Consider the following 22,562-nt stretch of genomic DNA (forward strand, 5'->3'; position numbering starts at 1 on the left):
CGGGCTTTGACACAACTAGCAGTCCTGTTACTGTGGGGAAAGAGGTACATGGGGGACAAATAACAGAGTAAGACAGATCACCCAGAGAGTGACTGAGAAGAAGAGAAATGTGGGAAAGAATTGCAAAAAGTAAAATAACAGAAAGCAACCAATTAAACTTCAACCAGAAGGAGACAAGAAAAACGAATGTAAATGAAACCATGGAAAGCAACACACTTAATCCCAAAATGCTGAGGAAAAGATTTTTCTATCTTTGGACTTGTGAAAGAGAAAAATTCTCCAAACAACCAAGGCAGCATCGCATATTTTCTATTCCCAAGATGCTGGAAAGATTACACATGCTTTAGTTGCTGCTCACATTTGCCAGATGTATGTCGCCTGTCTATCCACACTAGGGTGACATGACACAAAGGTGACACAAAGGAAAGAAAGGAAAATAATCTTACATTAGCCCTGTCACTGTGCTGACAGGAGCTACTGGCTGTTTCTGAACAAAATAAAAGTACAGCATGCTTTATTAAAAAGAAGTTCGATCACACAGTTTAAACATTATCTGTATTTTAAACTGTTAAGGACGAGTACAATTATGTGTGCATGTGTTTATTTTTCATAGCAGCAATGTGAGTAAGCATGTCTAATGGCTCGACAGCCAATCACAGTGAAGTCTTTCCGAACGGATCAGAGGCAGACTGACAGCAGCCGTCCAAACAGTAGACAGCCGTTACCTACTGGAACTAATGCCCTTGGGCAGGAAGGAGATGCTGTGTGTGTGTGTGTGTGTGTGTGTGTGTGTGCGTGTGTGTGTGTGTGCGTGTGCGTGTGCGTGTGCGTGTGCGTGTGCGTGTGTTTGCTGACCATTACCTCAGCATGTGAGCCCCTGGTGACAGATTTCACCACAATGGCCTTGTTTTTCTCCTCAATCTCAAACCCGTAGTCCTCCTCCTCAGGGTGAATCTAGCACAGAGAAAATCACCTAATTACTCCCACATTTACACTGGTGACTGATTGTCATGACTTAAAGGTCTTTCCCTGGTTTTGCATCATGAGTAATTGTCATATTCATGTGAATCTGCCTCACTACGCTCTGTGTGTTTTGCATATCCAGTAAGTATTGTCTAATTACACCTCATACATCTGCCTCTTAATCACTAACATTTCATGTTATGTTACATGTTACATTTATGTTATACACGCCAGTCTCTCTGGGTGGTCTTGTATATAAGCTATCCAAACATTGCCATAGTCTAAATGCTGCACATTTGCAATTTGTGCTTTTCATCACGTACTACATGTCTTGTTTCTAATAATGTTCTCTGCTTTTCATTTTGCATTCTCCAGTGGAGTGAGGCTTAGTTAAATGCTGTCATCACCCAGCACATTAGCTGGCTTCCATTAGGTAAGCTGCCTGGGCCATCTTCCTGCTGCATGGCCCTGATAAGATAGGGATCTCTGCTGTTACATGAGAGGACATGGCTGCAGTAAATAAAGAGTTTCTGCACTTCACTTCATTAGCCATGAGGAAGGATTACTTCTGCTAATCAAGGACAAAAGCCTTTCCCCACTTTTTATGGATGCCCATACCTTCTCAGTTCAATAAAATGTATGAGCTTTAATCTAGTGAACAGTTTTTTCTCTTAGTTAATCTGTTGTCATATATATGCAGCATGCATGTAGATGCATGTTCCCAGATGTATTGTACAATCTGTTTTATTTTCCCTGCTCATTGTCTGAAATAAAATAGCCAACATGTCCAGTTGGACAGTTTTTAACCGAGTTGATGCCACCCTGCACCAGTTTTACTTCTTATTGAAGTGGTGCAAACAATTAAAACAAAGTTGGCAGTGCTGAAACATTTCACTTCTTAGTTTTGCCCCATTTGGAAGTTTCTCATCTTCACTCAGTACTCCCAGCACCTGTTACCTCATGTCATGAATGAGGAATGACAATCTCAATATAAGACCAAGGCTACAAAGGAAGACGGAATCTAGATATGCATGTATTAAAATAGAGCATTTATGGGAAGGAACTGAGAAAACTGACATTATATTGTATTTTAATTACTAGGCAGCCTGTCAGTAAAAATACTGATTCAAGACTGAAACAATGTGAAAGGTGTAAACGTTTCATTTACAGGAGAAAAGAACATTTAACAGGCTATATTTAATGTATATGTACTAAAAATAAAAGCTCTCTTTAAATAAGGAACCTTATATCTGACTGCACCAGACGTCTTCTGTCATCTGTTATAGTTTTATTTGTTTTCTCAGCAGCAGCTCACAAGGGACTTCATCCCAGCCAATATGATCATACTGTATTTCCACGGGACAATATTCATTAAGATGCATACAGATCAGAGCAAATTTAAAGGTATTTATTTTCATTAAAGCAGCCTCCACTACCGAATAGCAGGTGGTGTTTCTGTGTCTATAGTGATGTTAATTACATCTAACAAAGAACACATGCAAAAATACACACAGGACAAATTGGAGTCAAGGGGAAAAAAATCTATGCTAGATCTATGCTAGTATTCAATGTTTTTCTCCATTATATGAATCCATGAACATTAAGTCCTTCTTTCCTATCCTACATCATATTTTGTGTACTACACATCCTTTTTAATATTATCAATTAATACAGTACGAGTATGACCAAGGATTTAATTTGACACAACCTTATATGTGTATCTATGTAGAGGTTATGCATGTTTGCATGTAAGTGTGTGCACATTCCAGCTCACCACCAAGGACTTGGCCAGGATGTTTTCAATGAGTTTAAAGTCATTGCGCTGGAGCGGTTTGCTCTTCGTGCTGGTTCCCTCGGTCTCCTCGTCCGCATAGAAACGAAAGAACTGGGACTCGTCTTTGAACTCGCTCTTTTCCAAGACTGAAAAAACACATAATCATAAGCAGAAAGCCACTGGAGAAAGCATTAATGAGTAAAATAGCAACGAGTTATGTCTCAGTCTTTCCAGTTACAAGATAATTATAGAAGTGAAGTCAAAGAAAGGCATTTATCATTAGCTTTGACCACTGTTGCCTGTCCATAAATAAATGATTAATTAAAGTGTATTTGTGCTCACACGACTTAAACTGACAGTCTTGTTTAAACACAGGACCTCGTAATTATTAAGTGTGTTACATAATGGCACAAACACTTTGTGTGGGTCATCTGCCCCTTCACAGGCCTGTGGAGATACACATTTGCTCTAACAGAATGAAAAGAAGCCACCACATAATGTGTCTTCACACAAACAATGGTTAATTAGCTCATTAGCTAACAATGCTAGGAGAAACATCTGGAGCCAAACCACATCTGGGTCATACCCAGGGCTAGAAAGATTCTCCAGAGGATAGGGGAAACAGTCTGTTGTACGTGTCTGAGTGTGTTTGTAAATCACAGCGTGTGCTAAGCCTCACTCCAACACATGGGACACTTCAGATAAGGAACACTTTACAGGCACATCTCCAGTTTTCTTTTCAGCCTGAACCAAAACCACATCACTGCCCTGCTAAAGAATATTTTAGTGCTTCCCCAACAATTAAGGGGTTACTACCAAAATCAGTTTGTAAGCATTTATTCTTCTATTAACAATTTTCTTCATAAAAGGTCCTGTCAATTCAAAACCAATTTTATTACCTTCTTGAGATCATAATTTTCAAATCAAATGGGTCACAGTTTTAATTTGCATTTAGTTGAAGCACAATTACTGGATATAAATGCAAAAACAGGTACAAAAACACAAGAATGTACAGTGACAGAAGATGGGCCATTGTACATGTCAGTGGCAGATGTTTAACATCTGCATTCATCTTGTATGTGTCGCAAAGCAGCTGCCATTTGTAACAAGCAGCCCTAAGCTCACAGACATTTTTACAGAAACAAAACATTCCATTAGATATACAGTATGTAGGTGTATGACTCTGAGAGCCAAAGATACCCAGCTGTTCAGAGATTTGGAGAGAATCTGGTACCCTCAGAAGAACAAAAACCTTTACACGCTGCTTACACACACATGCCACACCCAGTCACACTGGTGTTACGCCAACTCAAACTTGACTTATTTCCTCTGAGTCACAGAAGCTGTGTGGAATAGGTGTTAACACCACCCATTCAACTGGAGGGCGTAATGCACAAGAAACTGTCATATCCTGAGGAAACACACAAAGTTATGCAAAAAGAATCTGCTAAATCACGATTTCAGTGTTAAGAGAAGCTCACAATACCGTAGTGTAATACATTATTGGCTGATCTGAGTGTGTTGCCACCTTAAACCAGGGCTTTCAAAACATTTAATGGAAGTGAGAACCAAACACATTCTAATGAAATGAATCCCCACAGGAATAGAGACATAGGGTCAATTTTTATTGGTTTGGCAGTGATTGTGACTGTTAATGCTGCCAAAAAAGTAAGGAAGGGAAATGTGGTTAAAAAATCATTATGAATTACTATTGCATTCATTATTGGTAGTCTGTAATTAAGACTGTCTACTGGATAATTACATGTAAATGACACTGTGAATTAGGAGCTTTACAACCTTTCCACAGTTCTAATAGAGGAACTGTATTTCCTTATATGGTGTTGTGCTCTGTACAATGAGTTGTGTGAAGGGCAAAATGCAACAGGTGGTCACAACAGACATCTACATGAATAATAGAAGCAGGTAAGGACAGTTGAAAGGCACATTAACTGTATTATTCCTGCATTATTCCTGCTGGCTAGGAGCTTTATAGCCTCACACCACAAAAAAAAACCCCCAAAAAAAAACAGAGAGACAAGAATAAAAGAGTTGACAAGGTCAGAAAAAAAAGACGTGTTCGAAAGAACCCAGGTGAAGAGCAGCAGATGTGCTGACTGTGAACTAAAGACAGTGACCTGAGAGGTGAAGAATGTAGACAGGCTGAGAAGTGAGAGGCTGTGAACCTGGGAAAGGGCGGAGGGGCTGAGGTGCAAGTTAACAGGTGACATCTTCCAACAGATGGCACTAAAAGGTAGGACCATTTGAGTGGCAATGACACAAGCTAAAAAGGAAGGGAAAGCCACTCAATAGTTTTTGTTAGACAAAGATCCCAGTATGCTGCAATTAAGTCGACCCTTAATACACTAAACCAAAGGAAGACAGCAAAATGCAGCACCAGTGTACTTTTTAAACAGTTGTTGAGATCTCAGTCGTAGAAACACAGTTTCTAAATATGGAGCAAAACAGTGTTGCTGTCAAAATAATGGTGGGTGAATTGAGTATTGTATAGAGGGATTGTGACTCTACCTTAGAATGTGTAAGTTTAAATGTGATTCTTGCCAGAGCTACCATCACTACTACAACAGTACAGTAGTTGACAAAGGATCTTCAGGATTTAAATTATTTCAATAAAGAATTTAAAACAACCGATATTTAAATATATTACCCAGTTAGAGACTGTCGGACTGATCTTAGATTTCATTCTTCTTGCATACTCCACTATGAACACCAGGAAACACTGTTTATTACTGTAGTTGTTACTGTTACTGCCAAAACCATCTACTTCTATTAAGTGGTTATCAAATTACACGTAATACACTTGGCCAACAAAGACAACCAATTCAATTTTAGGCTTTAACCAGTGACCATGGTTCAGTGGCCTGACCCAGACAGCCATGTAGCGAAGACAAACATTTCTGGTTAGGGTACACTGCTAATGCTGTTTATATTCAACACGCTGGGCTATAACCAAAGCCACTCCACTACAGTGTGGTCAGTGAGGTTAGTGAAGCTTGGCTACACCGAGTATGCTAATATACAGCGGCATGATAGAGGAGTGGCTAATATTCAGGTTTTGCGGGTAAAGAGAAGAAATTATTTGGCGGCAAACAAAGAGCAAAATGCAGAATGAGGTAATTATATAGTACACAAAGAGAATAACGGCAAAATAAATTAATGAAATTTAACTGAAGCTGCAGCAAACAACAACACTATGTTATTAAAGACAAAAGAAATCACTATTTATGTGTCATGAACAGTGTTATGAACCTCATTATGAAGCTTCCTTTATGCATGTCTGAGAATTTAACTAACCGTGGTGCATGAAGCCATTGTTGCAGAGCCCCACACCCAGCATCACTGCGTCCTCCCGGGCCGAGCAGTCTCCCTGAGAAACAAAATCAGTGACGCACACAGTCGGTCAGTTACTGTCTGTTTACGCCCTCTCATGAGCTATGTGTGTTTTTGGTGGTTTCAGAGTCAGCACACATTAATAATCTGATGTCAGCATTTATTTGGGTAAACTTTGAATTGCGTAGTGTATGAAAGGTGCTATACAAATAAATTTGCCTTTGCCTTTGCCTTTAAACAATCCATTAAGATAAGAGTTACTGCATTACTTTAATAAACAGACTGTGATTTAGCTTACTTGCACCTTAAAAAGGGAAGAGAGCACAGCTGTAAATGCAAGAATACACGTTTGTCTTTTTTTTTAGAATATACATTTTAACTAGTATATGAAAATGTATTTATATCATTTTATCGTTGATGTTTTATCTTCATGGGATTTAGTAATTTGGGAAACAGAAGCTGCTGGATTCTGTGTTATTTTTGGAGGGCACTCCAAACTGTAGCTATAATAGTCCTTGGGTGTGCTCTTAAAGGTCACTGATTGGGGACATATATTCAAAACAAAATAATGTGAAAAGCCCTACATGCAAAACAAAAAGTACTGACACTAATACACACAATTTAGTGCTTTGTATAGTATTTTGTGTTTAAATTCGGTTCCACTGATTTTACCTGTGAAAGTAGCCAGTCCACCAGTTTGTTAGCAGTCACCACAGACTTGAAGGTTTTCAGATGGTGGTCTTTGTCCCTTAAAAACCCAAAAACATTTAACAAAATATATTTTTGCAGGACAGTGCAGGTCACATAAAAGCACACACTTAAAAAGTGGCTAACAGACCACAAAACGTCTCTGTGGTTACATAACAGCTCTAGGCAGTATCCTTTACATTCACGTGATGACGCATTTCTTGAATAACACACAAAAAAGAACATTGCCTCTGCTCAGTAAGAGAAAGGCCTACAAACTTCTAGATTTTTTCAGTTATCGAAACATCTATATGTTAAGAATTATGTGAACAATACTTTGGTTTTGGAGTTACATAAATCCTGCCAGAAGAAGGGCACTGTAAATTCATTGTCCTTTTAATTCTGATGCTTTGAGCTGTTGGGTGATTACACAGTGGGCTGGTCTGCCCAGCATGTAAACGTCAAAAAGGAAATGCTACAGAGGATGTGTGGTTGGCTGTGTGACTCGACGGGCCATCTGACATGGCATTTTCTCTTCTCTTCTTTAGCATCGCAATGTTGAGTAAGACTTGGGCTCTATCTAAACTATCCATATCCTAAACTTCCACATGCAGGAGGAAAGCCAAGTACAATAACTGCTAATTGGAGACGTAGACAACAAATGCAGTAACTGATACTGCAGAGAACAACATAAAAAGTGAGCTGCTTCCAGACATTTTTATTGCTCAGTTATTTTCAATGTGAACGTCATCTCCTCCAGAACACTACATCTGTGGTATCCCCAAGATTGCCTTTAATTGTTTTATATGTATTTTATTGTTTTATTTTTATTCGCTACATTTTAAAGTTATGAAACCAGTGGCTGCTATGTCACTCAACAAAGTTTAATAAAACTGAGGCACATTATGAGAATTTATGATTCGTAGAATGCAGTACATCCATCACTCAAACATTATAATTAATGGTTGCTACTTACAATGCCAATATAGTGATGGATTAAAAACTCTGTGCTATATGACATAATTGACTGGCAAGCAGAGCGATTGCCTTTGTATGTTAATAGGATTTGTCCTCTTTGTTTGCACTGACAGCAACTCTGGGCATTTCAATCAGTGGGTGAGTGATGGAGGGACAGATACAGAGACGGAGGGGGAAGAGTATGATGGGAAGGGCTGTGGCAGACAAAGAGCATGTGAGTGTTTGAGGTAAGGAAAAGTGTGTTTCTTTGACCTTTGGATAAAAAAATGCTTTGTGAATTGAGCTCATTCTTCAACTTCAGAGAAATGATTTTGCTTTATAGATTACATTTAAGAAAAGATGACAGAATTTTAACCCTTATTTTTTAGTCTTTAGTCAAGTAATTCAGATTAGAACTATGAAATGCATTAATTGCATTGTGCACTGCATGTGAAAGCAAGAAATTGAGAAAGTGTGTGTTTCTTTGCATAAAAGGGGCAGAGAACATGAAGGAGAAATAAAGTTACAAATGTCTTCTCTCTTTATCTGGACTCATCATGTAAGTTTAAAAATGAAAATATAATAATAATAATAATATAAATCCTGTTAACCCATAAAACTATCACATTTAAAAGACGAATGCTCACAGTAATTGACCCTGAATCCTAACTCATGCAAACCTCAACTCATAAAACCTGGCATCTTCAACCTGTTCTGAATTTTGAAGACAGAAGCTTGTGTCCAAGTTGGCGAGGGAAGAGGTTTAAGGGCTGTCACTGTTGGCAGTGCCAGTGTTTGTTCAGTCATTACAGTCGGGGTGACTTGGGCCAAATATGAACCCTTCATAAATATGCATTCACGCACCTGGAGAGTGGGCACATTAGCATACGAGAGTAGGAGAGAGAGGAGTGAAGGGCAGGTACTTACTTGATGATGGGTGTGTGGAGACTGTGAAGGCGGCAGTAGAGTCTAACACCCTAAATAAGAAGAAAAAACAGAGCCGCTGAGTCATAAAACATACACACCTTGGGTAAACAAGTACAAGCATAGCTTCAGAAAAAAAAAAGAACTGTTGACTGTGAAAAGAGTTACCCCAAGGCTATCGTTTCAGGACAGAAATTTCAAACCCACAGTCTATACATGGGGTCTGAGCCAAGATGTAGGCCAACATAACCAGTTTATCTTTAACCTTCATGTCCATTTGTGGACTTCAGTTTCTGATTGGGTTTACTGTGGGAAGTAATTAGTGTCCTCAGGGACTGCATCTAAATATTTACATAAGCTGTTAATGACCAAGGTGCTTTGATGAATTTACATTGATATTTGTTTGAAGTACAAAGCAGAAATGTCAACGATAATACTGTAACTATGCAGTACAAAGTATCTCAGTGAAATGTTTATTTGAATATTATACTTTTTAATAACTATCCATTCAGTACATCACAAACAGAATCACAGCTACCTTAGACATGATGTCCTCCATCTCACTGCGGGCCTTGTAGGTACCATCGTCATAGCGGAAGCGGTACAGCACCTGCTCGTTCTTGAACTGGTGCTTGTCTGACACTGTAACAACACCAGAGAGAGAAAAGACCATCTCAGCTGGGCTCTAGCTGGGATACTGGGTGATTTGAGGTTCATAGCGTACACTTCAAAACTGGCATGAACAACAATGTTCCCACTCATTGTTCACGTTCTGTGAAGCCGACACCTGCCAGTGCTTTCTGGTAACTATGCTAGTAGGTTACAGTAAGTCCAATTATATATTTGTCTACAAACATACATCTTTCATATAGTTTGGTGTATAGAAGAGCTTTGAGGTTTTATTGTGTTCTGCTGCCAATTGTAGGAATTTAATATGCTGAGGCTACTGGCATGAGTACAGAACAGAGGCAAGAAGCAAACATTTTGGGGAAACCCCACAGTTGTAAATCCATGTTGGGTAAGCCATGACATTCAAACAAGAGCACTGCCAATTCTCATAAAATAAAACTAATGAACCTAAAAACAGCCAAAACAAGTCGGCATTTATAATGAATCCAACTCCTAACATGGAGAGTGATAAAAACATACAAAAACAGATGCCTGGTGGAGAAGCTAACAGTGAAATCTGCCAAACAGAGGCAGTTTGGTTCCACCACAACATGTTGGCATAGACTCAAACAAGCTGCTGATCTTCTCAGTCTAGACTTAAATGCACTAATAAAACCAAAGGAATGAACTACAAAATCAACCACTGTGAAGTGTCAAATGTGGAATTTAAAGTATGTGGGAATAATACAGGAATTATTAAGGGAACGAAAGAGCTGTCAAAACTACAAACATTCATGTATGAACTGATGTGTTAAAGAAGCTCAAACATGTACAGCTGACTGAATAAAGTTTGCATTTTGTACTACAAAGTGTGTGCTGGACTGTCTCTCTTTTTATGTTTCTTCACAAAACTAATAAATGACTCAGTAGCAGCGGATAGGCAGCTTCCATTTGCCATTTTGTCACATTGCCTCTGCGTCTGATTTCTTATCACCTACTTGGTGTCACCTTCACTTTGCCTACGGGACATGAGCCTCTCCAGGTTGCCCACAGAGCCCTGCATGTCATCACTGTATCTCTCTGTGGTTGTGGGCTATTGTTAAGAGGGATTTCAGGGGATTCTCCACAGGTATTACAGAATATGAACATGGACTCTCAGTAAATTTCCCTCAGAGGGTGGCATGTATAAATCGTGACAGTGGTTTGCACTTATTATGTTCAAGAGCCCCATTCAGTGACAATCTGGACAACTGTGTTCATACATTATTTATAGGTGTGTGTGTGTGTGTGTGGGTGTGTGTGTGTGGGTGTCCTTCACTTCACAATGCATAATTCAGGTTAGTGGACCTGTGAATGTCATAATCAAGACAAAATCAAGGAAGGGGAAATAATGAGAGACATTTGAAGAATCAGCATTGCCAGACAGTGACTTTGGATCATGGTGGTTTCTATCCTAAAATGTGAATTAAATAGGAAGTGGGGGATCCAATTATAAGATGAATGAGTCAAATAATTACAGACAGAGAATGTGAATCAGAGAGGAAAAGAGTTGGTAAACAACAAACTGAGAAGCAGAGGATAAGGTTACTGAACAAAATAAAAGATATTAAAAAAAAGGGGCGCTACAAAGAGAGAGAGAGTAAAAGCTTTAATAGGTATCAAAGATGACACAGAGAAAATAAGGAAGGGAGCAAGATAAAACAAAAGATTATCTTGTCTCACCATGGTGAATGATGCCATTTTCCAATAAGGCTTGTCCCAAGTTGACTCCTTCATCCGGTTTACTGATCTCGCCACTCTCTATCAGCCATGACACAAACTCACTGAGGACACAAGACAAAAAACACATATAATGTGGTTAGGTTTCTTAAAATGGCAGAATGATAGTTCTGCTGGTTTTGCATGGAATTTCACAGAAATTTCACAGAAATCACCTGATGGTTCTTTCCTCCCTGTTTAAATCAGTGATGCTAAGGTATATAACAGAACCACGTCTCCCTGTATGTTGCAGCACAATTTAACAGCAGCTCAAATTACAGCCTCCAAAATAATCAGAAACTTTAATCAACACGTCTGTAAAACAAAAAACATTGTAGACTTGTACATACACTGCCAACTACAGGCATTGTACTTCACTGTCTGCATAGCATTCAGTGTTTACGTGTACATCTTACAAGGGTCTATTGTTTTCAGCAGGCTCATGTGGTGCAACCAGTCTCCATTTGGAAGCTAGGCTGGCCTTTATGTTCTCAGAGCCTTGTGCAATGTAACATGGTGGTAATGTTGGTTTTAGAGCAAGGGGCTGTTTATTATGTCAGTATGAAAGGTATAATGGTTCCAGTTTTAATAAAATACTTTGGCCACAGAGACACACACTGCACAAGTTTATCTGTTTCTCCTTTGCTACAGGATCCCTCAGGCCTATTTTCATACATGCATTAAACATTCAAATTTAAACACTTTGGCTCTGCTCGGGTCTTTTCGCACCCAGTGTCCACTGAGCAAATGTTTGAAGGAGAAAATTACATTTCCTCTCCTTGGTCTTTCATGCTGCTGAGTGAAATGACTTTCCCAGATAATGATGAGCAGTGAACTTGACATAGCTGTGTGTGTGTCTATGTATGTTCATTAATTCAGATACTGAAGACGCCAGCAACTATTCATTTGATCCATGAAATCTGTCCTTATGTGTTGATTTGCTTTCAGGCAATCATATATATGTGTGTATGTGTATGTGTGTGTGTGTGTGTGTGTGTGTGTGTGTGTGTGTGTGTGTGTGTGTGTGTGTGTGCGTCAGCAGTCAGCTCCTCCCCTATCAGACATTACTGTATTAAGAGTAGTGTGTTATTAGTATTCTCACAGGGAAGTAATATTTTATCAGCCTGGGTGCTATTGTTTCCATTTCCCTACTATCTCCCACTTTCCTCACTTTATCAATCAGTCATTTCCTGCCAATGAGTGCAACCTGCATTAGTGCTGCATTTGTCTTTCTGATGAAATTAACAGCATGCACAGTTTGAGTGCTTATTACATTAAACAGAGATGCTGACTGCCGGTGTGATAGCACCCTGATGTCTCGATGGAATAGTTCCATTGTTGGTCTGCTATCCACTTTGGAAAATGGCTAGTTAACATGCTTTACATTTTCTTATTGGATAGTTTCTGGGTTTTTTGGGTTGTGCCAGTGCTTGCATAGCATTATTATGGCTATTTCAAGTGATGAGACATCATACCTTAAATGTCTTCTATTGTTTGTTTTAAGAAAGCTCAAACTGGGATGAGATGGAATTCAGTTTCATTTGCTGACTCCAAAAAATCTTTTAGCACAATTTCTGGATTAGCTTCTGTCCCACCAGCGTTTTGGTTCTCAATGGATTTCGTAGCCCTCTTTGGAAAAACACATTGTTCTGTGTCCCAATTCCATGCTATGCATTATTCCTAAGCAGATTTAAATGCAGCAGTGTCTTCAGTGTAAACATGATGAATTTAAGTCTCACACTGCAGTGCAAAAAAGGAATGGAGCTGGAACAAATTAAAAAAAAAAAACAACAGCTCCAAGATGTTTTGCTTTCTCTTGGTGAAGTTTAATTTGTGTCATTCTGTAGCAGTTTGACTGATGCGCAATGGAACCCATACATCATTTTCTGTTATTATGAAACAGAAAGTTGACTTTTTGTATATATTGCCTACCCTACAAGGACAGGGAAACACTTGAAAGAAGGGTAGGAAGTTGTCTGTTGGGTACTAGAATAAAAAACTTCAAAAGCTAAGCCAAAGATCAGCGGACGTTTCCAAATCCATGATTGTGTTCCCTCTCATCCTGAAGGCATTGACATGCTCTCCCTTCGTCGTGAGTGCACATATACATATTCCTGCTCATAATATTAATTTCCATAACAGCTCAGTGTCCAAAATTATCATATTACATAACACCCACATAGACATCCAACATCCCCTCACATTCACTTGAGTCCCCTTGTCAATGTCAACTAACACCCATCGGCTTTGACGTGACCATAAAAAGACATAATGAATACACACACACACACACACACACGTGCACATGCAGACACATACAGCATAGCTGAGTGTAATTTCTGGAGGGTTGAGGGATCAAGAATTGTCTAGTGAAGTACATCAGACAGATGAAAGTCCCAGACAAGAACTTCACATATCACCACTAAAATTGAACATGTCTGCCAGAAACATCATCACATTATTTAGCAGCCCATTAAACTCACATCTTTGCAGTGGTTGATGTGACACTAGTCAATGTTATTGTCCACTACATTTACCTGAAGAAAAAACATCATTAGAGAGGCCCATTTAATGATTTCTAACATACTGAAGTCTAACATTAATGGTTGCTCCCCGGTTTTTCTTTACAAGATCAATCGGTCCCTATCCTAGAGTTTTTATTTTGTTTCCCCAAGATGGTGCCAGAAAGAATTTTAATTGCTGCTCAGGATCTCTCAAAAACTGGTGTGGATGTACAGCAACTAAGAAAAACTTGAGCAAGCATGTCATTGTCTATTCATTGCACGGAAACATCAAGGGGACAGAAAGGCGAATAGCTTGTTGCAGAGACATAGTTAAAGATCCTCTGCTAATGAAAGTCAGTGTGTGTGCTCAATAATATGAATGTGTGGGGAGCAACTTGACTCTTTCTATAACCTACAAAGGCAGGAGTGGGGACTTAATACAGAGAAAAGGATGTAGGAATAAAACAGTTTAGGCCTTTTGCCAGGACTTGGGAAGACTGGATACCAGCTCTTTTGAAATCCTGCTGATCTTATGTAACAGCGTTTTGTAAAGATCCCCTTGTGAACAGCACTGCATTGCAGTCTCATTTCTTGGAACCCGAAGAAACCAGGCACTGAGGAAACAAAGTAACTCACTTTCCCATGAAGCACTTAGGCACAATGCTGAGCTTCCTGCGTCTATCCTTAATCAGGTGCCGGCTCTTGGTCATCATCATGTGGTACAGCTTTTCCCCCTTCTCTGCAATCATCACATAGGCATCCCGCTCCATTCCTAGTTTGAGACCTTTAAACAACAGAGAAAGAAAAATGTGATTCATGAGGATTTGTCACGTTCAATGCCCTTATCATCAGTGGTGTGAAAAGCTGTTGGACTGAGAACTGACAAAAGTGACTGAGAGTTGACAAAAGATGTGGGAAGGAAAATAAATGAACAAGCAAAATCTTAGTCTAACACAGTGACGCTATCATAACGCCAAGAAAAATACAACAGACCCATTACAGGACACAAATTTCACACAAGCTTTCTACACTAATCTACATCCTGTATCAGGCCCAAAAAGCAGAGCCTGTCATGGTGTTGTTAGAGGAGACAAACGAGCCTTTGCCTGGACGGGCCTGGTGCTCTGGCATTGTGCATATGGATTGAAGCCAGGATCAGAGCATGGCTGTTCAGGTCTGCCACAACCTTCCGTAACAAACCCAGATGTTAATCTCTCCTAGACAAGCTCTCTTTAGAGCAAGTAAAGTTCAGGAGGGTAGCGTGATCTTGATCTTGTTTTTGTGCCTGGTAACTACGATTCGTCTTTTAAAAAGCAGAACATAAGAGGGGCCATTGTAAGGCCTGCTGCCTAAGTAAAACCTCTCCAGTGAGTACACAGTTTGAGCTGCTTAACATCACCGTAGGGTTTGATGAACTTCTGAACACTGAGACTTTCCGACCAGACTCAACTCTGTTGCACTGACTCCCTAAGCTGCTTAATTGTACTGAGAGGAACATTAAGCTGCTAAACTTAACTATGAAGTTTTCTGATTTACAGGCTGCAGTATGCTGGATAAAGTACATGACATATATCTCTGACACCTGGAAATAAGCCTACCTTAGTGTCTATGTTGCCTGTCAGAAAACAAGAGTAATATTTTCAAATTAAAAAAAAAAAATAAAATAAAATTACAAAAGATCATTTGCATACGATCAAATTAATGTGATGTTTCTGGTCTACAGCTACTCCTGACTAGCTGTTTCTTCTGATGCAGATAAAGACTGAATGTGCACACTGGCGAGTCAGTTGGCATTTGGCTTTAGTCCTTCCAATGTGTTCAAGTGCAAATTTTAGCAGAATATGTGAGATCACTGTGATGCATTTGACCAGTCGTGCTTTGTCGTTAGTATTTTGAGCTCAGCTTGACGTGTCAGAGCGCTTAATACTTTCTGACTTCTCTGTACAGTGCAGCACAAACTACACAATGTATAGAAAACCAAACACTGTATATTTTAAAATGCATTATGCGGCTAAAACTATTTAAAGGTAGAAAGTTGAGTGACAAGTGTTGGGGGTGGAGTCTGACTAGCTGAAAGAGAGAGGGCAGGGTCAAACAATGCGAAAAATTACACAGGTCCAATTTTCCCATTGAATCTTTGAGCTTCAGTGGTGGTGGTGCCTGTGATGGAGGTGGGTTTCTATTACATTTGACAGCAGCTGGAGTAGACTTAAACAATGACTGTCATTGAACAACAGAAGGCGTTTGTCCAGAACAGAGGCCCCTCAGCTTCTAGTCCAGCTGTCTAAGTTCATCTTGTGCTACTCCTCGTCTTCCTGCGCTCATTGGTGTGAGCTAATAGCCTGCTGCAGTATCTGACACACACAGTAAACTAAACTTCCATTAAAACTGATAAGACAAAACACCTCCAGCTGGCAGTTGTTCAACAATGAACGTCCTCTGGGAGGGTTGAGGAGAGTCACATGTCTAACACAGGGTAGGGCCACAGCAATACACATAAAAGGTCAAATTAAACAAGTGGGTTCAGGAAAAGCAATAATGCATGAAGGGGGGAAAAAAAATCATTGCCAAGATTTATTGCAGCAAAACATTATCTTGTGGCTGTCTAGACAGGAGTAAAGAGGAAAGGCAAGCACACTGAGAGCAGAGTATACTGTCAAGAGTGTGGGGAAATTGGGCACTGTGACTGATCTGGCATCTGCTAGCCCCAGGTCGATTTCCGCCAGTTTGAAACATAACACCACAGGCTGTAGCAAACTCCTGCATACTTTTTTTGTACCTTAAAAACACTTTCATCACAGAATCTGCCACGGATGAATACTAAACCTAAATCTAAATGGCTAACATCCACAAATACAAATATATATGTTGACATTTGTGCTCCGTTTAAGTAAAGGTGCAGCTTAGCTCTCAAAAATTTGGTGTTATCCAAATCAAGCTCCAATAGCTTTGGGGATCCAATTTAGGTCTTTAGCCATAAATGCTATCTGGTGTCCCATTGTGTAGTTCTTAAGGCTGATTAAAGCCCCTCACACTGCGTAATGCACACAGCATAACAAAGACAGATGGCCAGTGCTGAACAGGTGGGAACACATTTTAAAGCAAAAGAGTCGCACAATGAATGGAAAACAACTTAAGGAGCAACAGGAATATCAGTTTTCATCACTAATCCCAAATCAGCGGGAGTGGTTCTGGGACTTTTACCATCAATGCCAAAAACAGTATCCCTTGGTGGATGTTTTGGGATCAGACTACCTACACTTCAGATTGTATGGCTGCAAGGCAAACTGCTGAAACTGATGCAATACTGTGTTAATTTTGATTAATAAAAGATGATGCCTCTTTATTAACTGTTCCTCATTTCTATTTTACGCATCTGACCAAGGTGCTGATTTTAGCAGACTTGCTGTCTGTGATTGAGACACTTGATTTAACAGTCACTTCCCAACCAGAGCTTTGATTAGTCAACAACCTCCACTGCATTGATTGTTTGAAAGTGAAGAATAGATTTTTGTTGCAGCCTCTGCTTGATGCACAGGTCAAATGGACCAACTGTTAACGTCATGTTACCTAAGCCTCTGTTTACGAAACAACAGCACACAGAGTGTTCAAGGTGGAACATAACACAAACACTGTATCTAGGTCATAAACATATCTAGTCATCACCGTGTGCCATCTGAGGGATGGTTTGGGCAACTCAGAAACATGAAGGGCAACACATAACATATGAGACCGACACAGAGACCGAGCAAAGACAGTGCCTACAAAATCAGCAGTAGGCACACCTACCATTTATACAACTAAATTGTGAAACATATTTCATATAAATTAAAAGAAATGTAACTCACTCTCTCTCTGCTCCCGTTCCCTCAGGATGGCATCCAGCCACTTCTGTTTGTCCTCTGCATTTTTGGCCATGCAGACAAACCACTTGTTTTTAGCTGTATTGTGGATCTTCCAGCCATTAGTCACTGTGTAGTTGTTGCTGTGGTAATCCGCTGCAAGGCAAAATTCATCAAATCAAAGTTTAAAATGGGTCATTGTGAATAACATCAAAAGAGTTTATTATAAAGTGGGGAGAACTATTATTTTTTCAGTAGAGTGAGTCTATACTGAAATAACCTTTAGGGTTTAGGGATGTAAAACAAGTCATCTATTGCTGCAAGTGATCTTTCTGGTGCTTTTTTTGTCTAGCTTGTTTTTCTTTCTCCTCTAATGGGACAAAACACACACACACACACACACGCACACACGCACACACACACACACACACACACACACACACACACACACAGCATGTAAATAAACCATATATTGTATAGGTTGATGTTATAAAAAGGATTTACTACTTAATAGAATATTTACAAGTCAATTAGAAAGATAAACATGAGGCACTGTGAGGGCACTAGAAGAACATCTTTGCACTGACTCAACAAAATCTCTGCGCGTACCCCTTTCTAATATTATCGTCCATTCAGCTGCAGGTGAGCAGCTACTGAATAATGAATGTCCACTGATAATGGGCCACATTAGTCACCCACCTAAAGGTCATATAAATAGATCTGTTACTTTGGGCCCCACAGGGAGCCACTGTTCTGGGAGAACAGGGAACTGGCTTGAGACATGAAAATGTGTCTTTCCAGCCACTGTGATAGAAATAATGGATTCTAGTAAAATCTTACAGAAGTGCAGATCTGGCAAAGTGGCACAGCTGAACAGCTTTACACCTCAGTTCACAATCATTTATTCAAAAAGGTTGATATTTAAGTCTGCTGTGTATGTTTTAAGAAATCAAGATCAAACTCTGTTCTGATTCAAGCTTTCAGCAGATAAGCCCCTATATTGCGACATTTTATATGTATATTTAGCAATCAGATCAGTCTGTGCTCTGGGAGTTCAGATATGTATGTATTTCAGAGACCCCCCAAATTCTGAAAATAAGGCATGTTTTTCTTTGTGGTTTCCCCTTCAGAGGCCTAAATGTGTCAACCAATATGCAGAAAAGATGTCATGTGAGCTTGCAAAATTGTCTGCACTGCAGAGGAGGAAAAAAAGAGGAAACATGTGAGAGAGAGGAAGATAAAGTGTTTCTACACAAGCGGACAACACATACCAAGCCCAGAGCGCTGTCTCGCAACAAACCACAACAGCAAACCGAGCTGAGTGAGGACTGTAACGCTACCAGCCTACGGATGAGTCGTTTATCTATGGCACATTATCTCAACTCATACGAGAGCATATCAAGTTTATCACCTAGCTCGTATTGCTTTTGCACTTCAGATTTGTATCAACACCCGATGCCATTACTGAATAGCTGACATCAAAAGGTGGTACATGAGTTTGCAAGCTACATCCTGTTTGAAACTAGGTGCAAGTACGATACTCCACCTTAACTCTCAACAAGAACCAGATTCATATCCAACCCCTACTTTTTAAATGATGAACTACGACCTGAAATAAGAATGAGCCCAGTAATGCAGTGCAGTAATTATTTTTGTTATTACACAGAGCTTAGGTCCTTTGCATTTTATCAGTAAAAGCTCATAATAATTTGCACAAAAGCTCTAGGGGAGTTCTATGAATGAACAGACAGACAGTCTCCAAAGGTAACTTTGCTGGGCAAACACAAACCTGTTCCATCTTCAACATTTTCCACCTCCATCACCTCGGTGTTGATTCGACCTCTGAATACATAGAGGGGCCCATTAATAGACTTAGTCCTCTTGGTTGACTTCTTTCCAGAAACCCTAGCAAATGGGACAACACGGGTTAAATTCAGGTGGAAAACATCCATTAATACCGGTGCCATAAAACTGTGTGTGTTTGTAACACATGTACTCATACAGACATAAGTAGGTGTTCACATGTAAGTACTTTTGGCTTGCTCACATTAAAACAAATGCATATACAAAAAACAGCAATGTGGACAATATTTCAAGTCTGGATTCCTTTCAGTTGTCAGTCAATACAAATATTTCTGCAAACCTTCTTGTACCTTCCCTTGTGACATGTTGTTGTGACAGCTACAGTATAGTTGCCCAGATGTTGAATTTGTGTGAACTCACCTGGATTTCCTCTTGCAGTAAACCAAGAGGTTGTCAAATAGGAAGAATACTCGTTCCTGGATGTTGCCTGCTGAGATTTTAAGGAGATTTCCATGAAGCAGCAACTCTGTGCAGATATCTGTCAGGTTAGTTCCCTGAGGAAGAAAAAGAAGAGATTGAAATGGAAGACTGACTCATCTACTGACATAAGAACAGATGAACAGTATTACTAGATCAAGGTGTTATGTAACTAACAAAGGTATTTCCATTCATCAAGTACAGGATAATTATTGAAAGGTCTTCATGGTCATGCACTGCAGCCACATTTTCTTTGGTTTATTTGGTATCTAATAGCACTGCAATCTAAAACAGGTATTTGCAACAAAAACAGTGTCTATATTTAAACTTAGAAAGTTCACAACCGCAGTGAAAGAATATGAAATTCAAAGTTGACACTGAGCAATTTTTCATCTACAACAAAACAGGAAAGAGTAGACACAGCCCTGCCTGACTTCAAAAGAGCCATTACAAAACTGCAAAAATATTAGTAGCTTCTCATTAGTCAATAAGGAAACTTCTACATCACCAGTGGTAGAGTAGCAGTCTCAAAAAAACATTACAGCACAGTAGTTTCCTGTTAGACTCTTGTTTTAGGAACATGCAACATTTTTGTCTTGACAAGATGCAAATACATGAACATGAGAGCTGCAAATTAATGCATACAGTCAAAAAACACAGCTGTATATACGTGGAGGAAATAAGGAAAAAATATAGTAGAGACTGTAGGTGGATGTTTTTAAGCCTTATTCTGATCCCTGCAGTGAAACCTGCTTCGTACTTCTGTCAAGCTATTCAGTATTGTTACTCTGCAGCCTGCCATCTTCACAGGATGTAATCAGGCCTTTCTCGTCAGCTATCATATACACCACAACATGAAACTGTCCTCTTTATGAAGCAGTGCACAGGACAATGACAAAAACCACAGACCTCAGTCTTCTCGACACAACACAAGATAACACAACATTTTACCATTCAACATGCCACACTATGTATTGTCTAAATTTTATTAACCAAAGACCAAGAGGTTTGTTAGTGTTTTCTTTCATTACTCAAATTACTCATTACTAAAATTTCTAAAATTAATATTTAAAGCATGATCTGTGCACCTTTCAAACTTTGGTAATGACGTTGTTCATGTTAATGTAGACTTGTTTTTTTTTTTAAAAAGTGATCGCAGCATGGTGTCTTATTAACCTTTCCACAAAGTGGATGAACTTCAGGACCAATTACTAGTTATTTTAGGCTTCTTTCTTTTTTTTTTTTTACAAAATCATTTTCACTGTTTTCACATTTCCAACTAGGGAACAGAAACCCCTTTCACAGATATAGATGCAAGCATGAGCAGCCATGCACTCACACGTCCCTATCCAAGCTGAAAATGAGACAGAGAGAGTAAATGATTTATTTTCCATCCATCCATCCTCTTCTGCTTATCTGGGGCTGGGTTGCGTGGGCAGCAGCCTAAGCAGGGATGCCCAGACTTCCTTCTTTTCCCTGGACACTTCCTCCAGCTCTTCCGGGGGGACACCGAGGCGTTCCCAGGCCAGCCAAGAGACATCGTCCCTCCAGCATGTCCTGGGTCTTCCTCGGGGCCTCCTCCTTCATGATTTATTTTATTTATTTAAATCTTAATGTGAACACATTTCTAAAGTCTACGAGCAGAAATGAGGATACAAACTGTCAAAACTAGGCTACCAAAAGATAAAACAATGAAGTTAAGAGACATCTCATTACTTGGTGTTAAACGGATCATTCTATTCCTAATCATCCGGAACTAAATATACCCATGTGTGGACTTAAGACAACCTTCCCCCTATGACTTGTAAAGTACTCCCACCCCCACATCCCCACAAGCACATATATACATCAGATTTGGACTTTACTGTTGTCTTTGATCTTTCTGACATGGGTTGACCAGAGGCCTGTGGAAACCCCCTGCCATGCACACCCACTCTCAAGCATCCATAATTGATTCCCATGAGTTTATATTTCTGATGGATATTCTCCTCTCCAGACATCATAAAAAGAAACTGATTCTCTAAACTTCGTAAAGTGCATGTTCTCCTTAATTTTTATTTCAAGTTAATTTTCTTTACAATTTGCTGTTTCTTATTTTAATTTTTGACTATGCACTTTTAACTTGTCTTTTATTTCTGTAAAGCACTTTCACTTACTCTGTATGAACTGTGCTATGCAAATAAACTTGTCTTGCCTTGCCATATGACCATGTCTGGAGAGGGGGAATCGTATTACAGGCAATGGAGGTGGGGGCAAGCATGTTCTATGCGTGCGTGTATGAGAATTCATCATGCACGCCTGTACCTACATCTGCACATGATGCATTTCATTGTGTGTTTGCAGGTATATCTTCATGTATCTGCATTTATAATGTGTGTATAAGTGTACAAAAATGCACAAGTACATGGTGGCGCATGGTGTGTGTATGCACCATAAAGCTGAACAGACATAATGTGTGTTTTTTGGCACTACTGGTGACATCTTGCATTAGGCCTGGAGGTGATTAGCCTGGAGAGTGGCTGGAGAGAGGAAGGAAGAGCAAGACTAATGCTATTAGGCTGAAAGCTCTCTGGGAGGGTAGGGTTCGAGGTGAAGTGCCTTTCCAAGCTTCTACCAAGATGTTCAGAAAAACAGGCAGATTGACACTCTTAGCCTGCAAAACTTCCTCTTCTGAGTCAGTAATAAATCCATTTTAGAAACAGCTGGATTTTATACCCCTGTTCTTACATGATGGGTGTGATCACTTAAGCTCAGTCATCATTCATATTAATGCAATTTAAGGTGCTCACAACCAATTGTGTCTCAACAATAATTCCTTTTAATGCTTATTGTCTAAATAATGTCAGAAACTGATGAAAAATGCCACACTTTCAGATTCTAAAGTCACATCTTCAAATTCACTGTATGGATTAGCCA

General features: G+C 39.5%; 1 protein-coding gene across 1 annotated transcript in view; it reads right to left on the reverse strand.

Moving 5' to 3' along the window:
* Positions 1–22,562, reverse strand: part of prex1 (phosphatidylinositol-3,4,5-trisphosphate-dependent Rac exchange factor 1) — a 70,036-nt gene that overhangs the window by 22,551 nt on the left and 24,923 nt on the right. Inside the window, exons 7-17 of the mRNA XM_026331613.2 lie at positions 19,590–19,723; positions 19,156–19,271; positions 17,373–17,522; positions 14,161–14,308; positions 10,985–11,085; positions 9,192–9,295; positions 8,657–8,706; positions 6,758–6,833; positions 6,050–6,122; positions 2,738–2,883; positions 862–954 (exon numbers count right to left, since the gene is read on the reverse strand). Of these exons, the coding sequence (XP_026187398.1) occupies positions 862–954; positions 2,738–2,883; positions 6,050–6,122; positions 6,758–6,833; positions 8,657–8,706; positions 9,192–9,295; positions 10,985–11,085; positions 14,161–14,308; positions 17,373–17,522; positions 19,156–19,271; positions 19,590–19,723 (1,191 nt within the window). The remainder of the gene's footprint in view (positions 1–861; positions 955–2,737; positions 2,884–6,049; positions 6,123–6,757; positions 6,834–8,656; positions 8,707–9,191; positions 9,296–10,984; positions 11,086–14,160; positions 14,309–17,372; positions 17,523–19,155; positions 19,272–19,589; positions 19,724–22,562) is intronic.

This window comes from Mastacembelus armatus, chromosome 7 (genome assembly GCF_900324485.2).
Source record: "Mastacembelus armatus chromosome 7, fMasArm1.2, whole genome shotgun sequence".
Taxonomy (NCBI): domain Eukaryota; kingdom Metazoa; phylum Chordata; class Actinopteri; order Synbranchiformes; family Mastacembelidae; genus Mastacembelus; species Mastacembelus armatus.